The following is a 12315-nucleotide window of genomic DNA, read 5'->3' on the forward strand; positions in this document are numbered from 1 at the left end:
TGGTGTTAATGGAGAAAGTGGATATGTTAATTATATAAGCATTTTGGGTATAGAATCAACAGAGCCTGATATATTTAGTTGGGATAAAGAAGAGGGAAGTGTTAAAGATGACATTCAGACAGGTTTCAGATGTGAATAACAGGATAGTGATGAGAAAGGTCATGAGAGATAATAGTGCAAGGAAAGAGTCGTGGCTTTTAGGGAAAAGATGTTTTGAACACAAGTCTGAGAAGCTAGGGAGATAGATAATAAAGTTAAATAGGTCTGTTAAAGTGATCTGAACTGGAAATAACATTTAATATAGACAATACTTAAAGACAAGGGTTAGATGAAATCAGCTGGGGAGTAGAAAAGACAGGCTATGACTGAGTCCTGACACCAGGTTCTAGCATTTATAGTATGAGAAACCAGCAAAGGAGCCTGAGAAAGGACCAGGAAAAGTGGTGTGTATATTCCTTAGATAGAAAGGTGTTTCAAGAAACTGATAGTGGTTATTGTGTTCAGATCTGTTTAGAGTACTAGAAAGGGCAAATACCTTCCCTTCACGCACCTAAACTATTCCTATTCAGGTTTAAATTTAAGCATTACTTCACTGACTTAGGAAAGTCTCCTTTGGATTCTTTCATTGTGTGCTGTGTGCTATATACTTCTTCAATACACTTCATTGCAGTTACCTGTTTATCTTATTTTTCTTCACTAAACTCTTAGGTTTCCATGAAGTTATGCAGCCTCATTTGTCTCATCCAGCTCTGTGTTCTCAGATTCTGGCAGAGTGTCTTGCACCAAGAATACCAACAAATAATTTTTGGAATGACAATGAAGTATCACTCTGTTCTAATGTGAAAGAAATTTTTTATATCCAAAGGGAAATTTTTTTTTGTTTTGAAGAAGTTTAAAGAATGGGAGCAAAAGTCTGTCATGAGGAAACTAAAATAAAAATCACTGTTTTACATGTGAATATGTGCAAAAAAGTACTAAAAACATGGGCTGGAAGAAGGAAATGACATTAGGTGGTGATTAAATTGGGAGAGAGGGACTGAGACTGAGACTGAGAAGACATACAAGAAGGGATTTAACTTGAATGATGAATTCTCTTAAAAATATCAGAAGCAAATATGACAAATTTAGTCCTTAAGAGACTTTTTGTAGTGTTAATGAAAGTGACCCGGGTTCATAGTATAAAATTTGGAAAACAGAAAATGTATAAAGAATAGCTCCTCTATAATCCCACCACCCCAGAGATAACTGTATATTGGCATTTTCGATGTATTTCAGTCTTTCCTGTATGTGTTGCATTGCATATGTATATAAAAGTGTTTATTAAATCATCATATTGTTTATAGCCTACTTTTATTGAATGTTCAGTTATTGATTTTCAATTCTTTTGAAATTAACATGATACAGAAAAATGGTCATAATGGGTACAATTGATTAATTTTCACATACTGAATGAACTTTTATAACATAGTAAGAAATAAAAACATAGCACCTTGGAAACCACCCCCCAAACTATGCTTTTAATTTTTAGTGATTTAAGTTGTTTCTAGCCACTAAATAGAATGTTTCTCTGGAGAAATTATTATTGCATTGGGAAAAATAGGTATCAGAGCATATTGTTTTTGTGCTGCTGTCACCAGTATAGGCTAAGAATGCTAATTGGGATAAATAGGAAGTCCAGTGGAATGGAGGCAAATGCATACATCCAAAATATTATAGGAGTTAGGATGTTAAATTGTTTTGAGTTCATTGTAGGTGAGTGATGGGAAATAAGGCTGGGACCAATGCATGGAGAGTCTTTGTGTCAGCCAAGCAGTGAAAAAGAGTACTGAGAATATGTGTTTGCTGAAATTTAAAATGTATGTTTTTGTTTGCAGGCACACAAGTCTCTGAATTTTGTTTCCACATTGCTTCAGATTACTATGTCGGAACAACTGGATTTACCTGTAAGACAAGCAGGCAAGTTTCTTGAATTATTTTCTTGAGTGCACGTAAATGTGTTGTTTAAAAGGTCCATAATGGAATAACGGAAGTAACTTGGGATGCTTGGACCTTTCAGTGGTTTTCTTCCCTGAAAATCGGTTTGTCCTCATGTGTTTACTACAAACAGCGAGTCAGTTAGTTGGTGGCAGAGTTCAAAGGAATGTGATATTTCTTTGAATTAAAAGAGAAGCTAGAAAGAGAAATTGATGGAGTTTATTAAAAGATTCTGTGTATTCCCTGTTTTTCTCCCTGATGGATGATTCTGAGATACAAGACTCTTTGTTTATACAATTGTTCTTTACAGCCTTTTGCTTTTACTCCTTATTTCAACAATTTAACAAATACTGTTCAAGTTCCATAAGATATTAAACAATTACCTCACTATCAAAGTCTGACAATGTGGCAAACCACTTGATATTATCTGTTGGTCTTCAGAATAATGGAATTCACCATCTTTATGTCTTATGACAGTTTATTTGCAGATGTATTAATTTTTTACCATATTTGCAGGTGTATAATTTACAATAATATGCCATATGTAGTAAACTATTTCCTGTTAGAATTTAATCTCAGGAATTTAATCTAAAGGAAAGTAGAATATACAATCATAGAGTTGTATCAGTTATCCTTATTTAAATAGTTGCAGGACTCCAGGTAAGAGTTAATTACTAATCAGAAGAGCCAGTGTTTTGTAGAATATAGGAATTAACTAATCTTGAATAATTTCCCTTTCTATGTATCCTGTACATTTGTGATTGAGGATTCCCTTTCCCTCTCCTTATTCATCCTTTCCTCATTCATAGAGAAAGGGCTGGATAAAAAACATTGTTAGCAATATAGTTTAGTTCAAGTTAACTAGTGGTATACAAGACAGCAGTATAGTAGCTGACAGAAGGTAGTAATCAGTAATTTTTGAACACAGCAAATTCTTGTAACATGAATTTGAAGTCGTGTAATTGAAACACTTAGCTTTATAGACTAAGAATCTATATACTGTAATTTTTCTACAGTAGAAATAACCTTTGTGTCTTAGTTGGGCTGCTATAACACAGACTGGATGGCTCATGGCTTATAAACAACATAAATTTATTTCTCACAGTTCTGAAGGCTGAGAAGTCCAAGATAAAGGCACTCTCAGATTTGGTGTCTGATGATGACCCATTTTCTGGTTGTTAGAACCTCACATGGTGGGTGCTCTCTGGGGTCTCTTTTAAGGGCATTAATCCCATTCATGATATCAGCCCTCATGACCAATAAAGGCCCTAATAGCATTACGTCAGGGGTTTAGGATTTCAATATGAATTTTTGGGGCAACAAAAATTCAGTCTATAGCAGTGTTATTAATTGTAGAAGCTCTATTGGTGTGTGTGGTTTTGTCTTTAGAGAGGCTTCATTTAGAACTCATTTTAGTAAAAGCAATCTAGATAGCTTTTCTACCAAAAAAAGGATAAAAAGTTATGAATAAATGATTTAAAAAGTTTTAACAGTTAATTTGTAGTGTGTTATTTGCAAAATTCTCTTAGGCTCTGTGTTTAATAAAGACTATCACTGTTCACTGAGTATTAGATTTGTGTTTGACTATCAACTTTTAAAATAATAGAATGCATTATTTTGTTTTTAAAAGGATAGCTTTACTAACAGTGGTTGATCTGAAAGAAAGAAATTGAAGTGTGAACACATAAGGGATATTTACAGTGTTTTTATAGTAAATACTCTTTTTCTTTTTGTCAAATTAACCTATATTTTAGGTGTTATCTATTTGAAAAATATGATAACACAATATTGGCCAGATCGTGAAACAGCGCCAAGGGATATATCCCCTTATACTATTCCAGAAGAAGATCGGCATTGTATTCGAGAAAATATTGTAGAGGCCATTATTCACTCTCCTGAGCTCATCAGGTATATGTATATTATATATATATTTTAAACTTACCCATTTTCGGGGTTTTGAGGGTGGATTTTGAGTGTCTTTTTAAAACATAAAAACCTGTCATTTTTATGGCAGAAAACATAGCAAATGCTGTCACAGGAGAAATTTTTTGTTTTATTTTCTTATTGCAATTGATTTTTACATTTATAAAGTCAAAACCTTTTAAACTTCATGTAAAACTTGTGAAATATTGATCAAATGAAAGGATAGAATGCTGTCATAATTTATATTGAATAGTCTTGTTATTTGAAATAGGAAGAACAGATAGTTTTTGCTCAGTGACTCATTTATTTTTGTCTAAACAGCTATTTTCTTTGTAAAATTTTATCTAGGTAGCACTTATTCCTCTTTATTGTTTATCTTTGACTTTCAGGGTACAACTTACTACATGCATTCATCATATCATCAAACATGATTATCCAAGCCGCTGGACTGCCATTGTGGACAAAATTGGCTTTTATCTTCAGTCTGATAACAGTGCTTGTTGGCTAGGGATTCTTCTTTGCCTCTATCAGCTTGTGAAAAATTATGAGTAAGTGTCTGTCTCAATTCCCATAGAGTTTTGAGAAGTGGGGAAAGTTTGGAAAATTTAAGCTAATATTTTTGAACATATAAAATTACATTCAGTATAAATATTAAAATTAATGAATTATATTGATTTTAATTCAGTGTTTTCTTTTTGAAATGTCATTCTTATTGTAATTCCGTAGCCTCTTCTGTTAATTCAATTGATAAACTACTTGTGTTCTTTTTTCTTACTCATTATGTTTCCCTATGCAAAAATTGGGTTATCTTTAACTCCTTCAATATGGGCTTCTCCTTATGTGCCAATAAAATGCCTAAAGATAAGCTTTTTGCTTTTTTTTTTTTTTTTCCATATGAAGGGGATCAGAATACATTGAGCATTAGAACTCTTTATTCTGGCTTTCTGTGAATTTTTATATTAATTTGCGTTCTTGATGAGTTTTAAGAATTTACCTCAAACAGATTGTGTTGGAATTTCATATGACCATTTTTAAACATTAAGTTTGGAAGTATTCACAGTCACCTGTTTTAGTGTTTGCATATTTGAGCAAATTATAATATAAGTAATTGATATCAGTAAGAAAGAATATTTTAGACCGAGGGATCATTTTAGATCTAGGTTTAGGGATAAGAAAAAAAAACCTAACTTTGAAAGTTGAGGTATATAGCACTGGAAGTAGTAAGCCAAGTGTTGAGGGGATTCTCTTAAGTTTGTGGTGAAAATAATGAAATTGATAGGGACATGAAAGTTTTGATATTCGAAAATTATGAGGAAGTCATGAGGAACACTTAAACCATGGTGGTGGCTTTATTTCCAGTCCTAACAGCTACACAGATGCCATTGTGAGCCCTCTAATTCTGGGGCTTGTAGTTAGCCTCCAATACCCTTTTTGGGTCCCAACTCAAAGTAGCTGATGAACTGCTGCTTTTGTTCTGAGCAGGAGAGAAATATACCATTTACAGCATTGGTACTGGTGTTTTCTTGTGTTCCCACCAGCTACCCATCTTCCTGCTAAGGAATGTTCCAGCTGTTGCTCCAACCTCTGTCAGAGTGCCAGTTGTTGTAGTTCTGGTAAGTGAGTGACTAAAATGAGAGAGAATAACAATAAGCTGTCATTGTCATTGAGGAGGTTCAAGTCTCTCCTGTCCTATAATCTTAGCAGGAGAGAATGTGACAGGGAATTTTTAAATGGGAGACACAGGAGGCTGCTACAGTATTGGAATTCCAGTTCATTTTCAGCCAGTGTTCGATTGTGGAGCACAAGGTGTTCACAAGGGATCTGTGTGGACTGAAGCAGTTCTAAGAAAATTCATGGAGAAATTGGAAGTTGTGGCCTTCAGGAGCATAGATCCTCAGGAAATTCTTGTCAGTTGAAGGAGCACAGAAGGAACATTTGAAGAGGAAGGCATGTCACACCATATGAAGTAGTGTGAACAAAAAAGAAAGGTACAGCGGTGGAAATGAGACACTGTCTTTAGTGGGTAGTGAGGAGACTATTAAATGCTATAGATAATTTCTGTTGAGAGGTTGGGGATAATTTTGGACTTGTAAATTGGGACTGTGTTAAAGAAGATTTTGAATGCCGTGGATGTGATGCAGATGAACCAAACATTGAAGTTTTTTTTTTAATAGGCAAGTGATGAGCTAGTATTTAAGGATTTCCTGTCAACATAGCTCACCAGCTTGACACACTGTAGTCTTGTGGTAGTGGGCTTTTATTAGTGTCACATTTTTATAGGATTAGGAACTTTAGGTCTTATAGAGTAGTGATTTGTTTCTTACCATAAATTACTTTCATAACTATTAGCTTAGGTTAACAACTAATACAGTCCATTACTCAGTGTAGATAGGGAGAATGTCTCACGTGAAATTCAGACCCTCTTAATGTGTGTGATCACCTGGGTTGGATAAATGCAGAGAGGTGCATAATATAGTTCTTACCTTTATTGTTAGAAGAGAATATTATCAATAATTATTATAGTCAGTGTAACTGACTTCTAAATTGTTATTCTTTTCTTGACTCAGAGAAATGTACTGATAACCTTTTAAAATATATGCTAGATACACATTCTCAGTACATTAAAATACTTAAATTATCTGTCAGTTAAATGTTTTAGCAGTCTTAGTCATTATTAGTGTATTTCTCGGTGTTTTTTATTCTTGGCAATTTACTTTTGTTATAAGAGTCTTAAAAATGTGCTCAGATATGCAATTCTTAAATGCATTTTTCCTCTTTAAAAAGTCTACCAGTAGATAAAACTGGATTCTGGTAAGGAAAAACCATTCTAAAGCAGTTTAAATAATGTAATCTAAAAATAAAGGAAGCTGAAGTTTCCCATAGTTCTAAGCTATAAATTCTATTTAATTTATTTTTTGAAATAAGCTGACAGACCTTTTAACAATATATTTAAAATTTTAATCTATATGTGAGAATGTCTCAGGTCAGCAGTTCTTTAATCTTAGAGCAAAATGTGATTTAGAATTAAGGATTTTAGAAAGATAAGATTTACATAACATTATGTAATGTTCCTATTGAAATCTGTACCAGCACTCAGTAGTCAAACATTATTATTATATCTGCTATAAAAATATGTGCATAGTCAATCCAGATGGGATAAATAAAGATCATAAATAGCCTGTGAGGTACGATTTTGTATAACATGGGTTATAAATGAACTTCTGGTTTTAATGCTTTTAGAAATAGAATATTTTCTGCTTTATAGATGCCACTCTGCCTTAATAACACTCTTCATATGTAAATTGCTTAAGGATGATAAAACATAATTGATTTTATATACATCAATTGCTAATGTTTAAAAGCCAAATCATTGTAGCTCCTCAGTTCTATCAGTATTCAGAATTAGAAACAGCATAGTGAAGTTGCTAAGAGGACAAACCTTGGATCTCATCTACTGAAAGTTATACTGAGATGTGTATACCGGAAAAGATATTTAACTTCTCTGTGCTTCAGTTTCCTCAACTGTAGAAGTGAGAATATTAATGGAACCTTGAAGATTATGACCTCATGATAAATGCTTAGTAAATTTTAGATATTTGAGACTTTTCTCAAGTTGATTTTGCTCGTGTTTGGTGGCATATTAGTGGATTTTTCTTCTATTTGCTTATAATTGTGTGAACAAACAAGTAGTTTATATCTCATATATAAATAGTTATAAAATAAAAATAAATTCTTACAGAATTAGTTTGTATTCCTACCCAAAGGTACAAGAAACCAGAGGAACGGAGTCCATTGGTAGCAGCAATGCAGCATTTCCTGCCAGTGCTAAAGGACCGTTTTATTCAACTTCTTTCTGATCAGTCTGATCAGTCTGTTCTCATCCAGAAACAAATTTTCAAGATTTTCTATGCTCTTGTTCAGGTAATTTTTACAAAGCAGTTTTTACTTATAAAAAGTTTGTGTATCTAGTTTTAAAGTGGATGATTTGCTACCAAATATAAATAGCCAAAATTATAAGTATGTTTAAAGTCTAACCAAGCATGCTTCTCCAAATACGCAAACAACTAATCTTGAATTATACATGGTCAATCTTAAATTCTCTTAAACTATCTAACACTATTTACAAAATTAGTAAATTTTTCCTGTACCTTAAGAATTCACAAATCCGAAAATCAGTTACTTGATTACAGTTGACATCTAACAAGTAACTCTGGTATGCCAAATATGTAGATTGTCCAGATAATTACAAAAGCCTATTCCTAAGCTTACACAAAAATACTGTGGGCTTGACTAGCATACAATAATGGGCTTCATAATTTTTGTATATTGTTCTAAATCTTTCTGGAACAAGAAATATCCACTAAGGAAATGGTCATATCTATATTCTCAGTGGAATGTAATTACTTATGAAATACAGTTTTTGATCAGGATTAAAATTTGATTCTTTTCGTACCGTATAGTTATAGAAGGATTCTTCTCATTACCAGGACCTTTGCTTCCATTCAGGCCATTACTTTTTATATCTCTTTTAAATAGACCTGTGATTTTTTCCTCCACTGAGATTGTAATTATTTGGTTGGATTTTGCATGTCTTTGCTAGATCTTTAAAGACAATCTAACATTTCCTAGTCTTCCTAAGGGCATTTTGATGCCATTCTGTTGGCTCCTTCTTATGTAATTCTTTTTAAAGTGATTTGGATAGACAGTATGTGTAGTGTTTTCATTCTCCCACACCCCTACAACTGATGAGATTCTAACTTTTAGATTAAAAATAAGTTTTTAAATAAATCATTTTAGGGCATGGGGCAAAATACTTATTTCTGCAACAAATTTTTTGAGACTAGCATGCCCTGATATAAAAATACCTTCCCTTCTTTCTTATGGAAATAAATGTCCCAAAATCCTAAATAGGATATTGATTTCATAAGCCTATTAAGAGATAAAGATTTATTCCAAGAATGCAAGAATGGGTCAACAGTAAGAAATTAGTTTTTGTGATTAACTCATGTGAAAAGAGAGACCTGTAACCATTTTTGAAGATGCCAGATAAACTATTTGTTAAAATTTAATAACCATTCTTGCTTTAAAAAAAATGTAAGAATCTTGGATATAATTTCTTTAATTCGATAAAAAAATATTCACTAGAAATCCACAATAAATTCAGCTTACATTCTCAGTAATTTGGGAACAAGGGTGCCCACTGTTATTCCCACAATTCACCAGTGTAGATGGAGTAACCAAATCAGCCAAGTAAGAAATTTGCGTTATCTACTTAAAAAAAAAAAAAAGAAAGAAAATGGGGATTGATTAAAATACCTTTAGTAGGTTTTGTGAAGAGTTAAAGGAAGTGGGATTTTCTTTTGTAAGGATTTAAAAAATTGATTTTTGATTTTAATTTAGTATACACTACCATTGGAGCTGATAAACCAACAGAACCTGACAGAATGGATCGAAATTTTAAAGACTGTTGTGAATAGAGATGTACCTAACGTAAGTTTCTTTGTGTTCTCTTATATTACTAAACATAAATATTTATTTATCTTTTGAGAATTTTAACTACTATTTTCTATAATTTTTTTAAAAGACTTACATAATCATAATATGAATTTTTCTAGATAAACATCATTTCATTTGTTTATGTGTATGCATATACTAAGTAAAAATTCACGAAGGGTTATTTCATGTATTGTTTAAGTGCTTATAGATCTATTTCATCCTAACGTTTCTGCTTCTTAGTTTTAAGAGCTCATAATACATATCACCTCACAGTTATAAATATTTTCTGTGATATGAACAAATAGTAATATTGTTAACTGTAGTCACCATGCTATACATTATATCTCCAGAACTTATTTATCTTATAACTGGAAATTTCAACCTTTTGACCACCTTCCTTAACTTACTGTAGTAATCACTTTATCGTTATATACATATATATGTATATACGTATATACATAAATCATCATGTTGTATACCCTACACTTTGTTATATGTAAATTAGAAATTACATCTAAAAAGAGTCGATAGCTAGCTTTGTAGCCTAGTAATTTGTCAGACACCCATGAACAGGGGAAGAGCTTATAAGTTGATCAAACTTAATATTTTGATATTTGTTTTTATTTAAGAGATGTAACTCACATATAACAAAATTGACCTATTCAAAGGATCCAATTCAGTGGTTTTTAGTACATATAGAATTATCCAACTATATTGTTTTTTAACATTTAATCACAATTTTAAAAAACATTTTTTCTTTATAATATAGTTTTCTAGAGAGGTAGGGCAATTTATAATCCTGAATACCTGATATTTTTAGTACTTTTATATACCTTACTATAAATCCTCAAAAATAACAGTCCTGAATTTATTTTAAACAGACACAAAAGGGTTTTTAAAATTTATCCAACAATTTTATTAGTGTCATAAAGTAAAAGTAACCTCTTGTTTTGTAGTTTATTACTCAAATTTTTATGTATAAAATCAGTACAGAAGAAATAAATGACGTTTCTCCTACTCCACAGGAAACTAGTTCAAATGTGTATTTATCTGTATACACCTAATAGAACTATATAAAATAAAATGTAACTTTAAAAGTTTTCACTCTTATATTTTGTACCTTTTTTGGTATAATTTATATCATAAACATGCACATATTATAAAAAAATAGTTCAATGAGTTATGACAATCATGCACCCATGTAAACATCACCTAGAATGTTTTTTTGTGGCTGGTTCTGGTCATCTCTACCATTATGATTCTCATTTCTAGCACTATAGATTAGTTTTGCCATTTCTAGAATTTAATACAAAAGTAATTTTTTTGTACTTATTGTCTTTTGCTTAATTTTACTATATTTATCAAATGTATTCATTTCATGGTAGTTTGTTCCTTTTTATTGCCAAGTAGTATCCCATCGTACAGATACACTACAGTTTATCCATTCACAAGTTGATAAGACATTTTGGTGGTTTCAGGAGTTTAGTATTAGATAAAGCTGCTGTGAATTTTCTTAAACAAGTCTTTTTGTGATCTCATATATTTTCATCTTTCTTGACCAAAGAATGGAATTGGGTACTAGGGTAGGTTTATGTTAGACTTTATAAGTAACTTGCAGAATGATTTCCAAAGGTGTTGTACCATTGTTCTTACTAGCAATGTATGGGAGTTTTAGTGGCTTTACAGTCTCACTTCATCATTTAACTTAAAAATATGTCATGGATGTCTTAGGTCGATATATAATGAATGATCAATCCATCTTTCTAATGGCTGTGTAGTAGTCTTTCATGGATATTCCATAATTAAATATCCCCTTCTTAAAAAAATGTTATGTTCTGGGCAGTTTTTCACTATTACAATTAGTTCTGTAAATGAATATTCTCATACATATATCTTTGTGTATTTATACTGATATTTCTGAAACTAGATTTCTAAATTGGAGTTTCTCTTGCCTTTTAGATTTGAACTATACTGGTTTTGATTAAGCTAAATGCCATGGCCTGAACTTTATATTCGGGTCTGTACTGAAATGTTTGGGTTTTAAGCTTTTATAAGAATTTTAAAAAGCACATATCCTTTGTAACTAAGTAGTCGAAGTAGTGAAAGTGCCTCTTATATTTAACAAAGTTAGTACTTTTCCAAATCTAGCTTTTTATTAATGAAAGGCTAACATTGGAGGAGCATTCCTGTTTTTGTGAATCTGTTCTCATCTCATGCTGTTTTTCTTAGATTGTATCATCTCTTACTATCATTAAATAAATGTCTCTTTAAATAAGGAAACACTTCAAGTTGAAGAAGATGATAGACCTGAGTTACCATGGTGGAAATGTAAGAAGTGGGCTTTACATATTTTAGCAAGGCTTTTTGAAAGGTAAGCTTGATATATGATGGTTTAAGTTTACTTTTTCATGCTTTTGGTTTTGTAAAGTACTAACCTAAAGCATTATAAAGAAACAATGGGCATTTTAATGTTCTTTTAGATATGGAAGCCCTGGCAATGTTTCCAAGGAGTATAATGAATTTGCCGAAGTATTTCTGAAGGCGTTTGCTGTTGGTGTCCAGCAAGTAAGTCTAAGATAGTTTTTCTAAGTAGAAACATAACTTTATTAATTTCTGTCTGTTTCAACTTTCTTGGACATCCAAAGATTGCATGTACCAATCTTTAACATTTTGAACCCTGTGGCTGTTTTCAAACATTTTTGGCTTCAGGATTCCTTATACTTTAAATTATTGAGAACCCCTGTGAGTTTGCATATGAGTTATACCTAGTGATATTTACCATATTAGAAATTAAAATAAAATTGCTAACGGTACTAATTCATTTAAAAATAACAGTTATTACATGTTTTTTGTTTAAAATAACTTTTGCAAAATGAAAATTTTTAGCAAGAGAAAATGGTATTGTTAAACATTTTTACTAAT

General features: G+C 31.7%; 1 protein-coding gene across 1 annotated transcript in view; it reads left to right on the forward strand.

Moving 5' to 3' along the window:
• Window positions 1-12315, forward strand: part of IPO7 (importin 7) — a 39389-nt gene that overhangs the window by 8063 nt on the left and 19011 nt on the right. The window contains exons 2-8 of the mRNA XM_016147358.2: window positions 1875-1956; window positions 3729-3882; window positions 4287-4445; window positions 7662-7818; window positions 9298-9387; window positions 11670-11764; window positions 11874-11958. Of these exons, the coding sequence (XP_016002844.1) occupies window positions 1875-1956; window positions 3729-3882; window positions 4287-4445; window positions 7662-7818; window positions 9298-9387; window positions 11670-11764; window positions 11874-11958 (822 nt within the window). The remainder of the gene's footprint in view (window positions 1-1874; window positions 1957-3728; window positions 3883-4286; window positions 4446-7661; window positions 7819-9297; window positions 9388-11669; window positions 11765-11873; window positions 11959-12315) is intronic.

Source organism: Rousettus aegyptiacus, unplaced genomic scaffold (genome assembly GCF_014176215.1).
Source record: "Rousettus aegyptiacus isolate mRouAeg1 unplaced genomic scaffold, mRouAeg1.p scaffold_m13_p_5, whole genome shotgun sequence".
Taxonomy (NCBI): domain Eukaryota; kingdom Metazoa; phylum Chordata; class Mammalia; order Chiroptera; family Pteropodidae; genus Rousettus; species Rousettus aegyptiacus.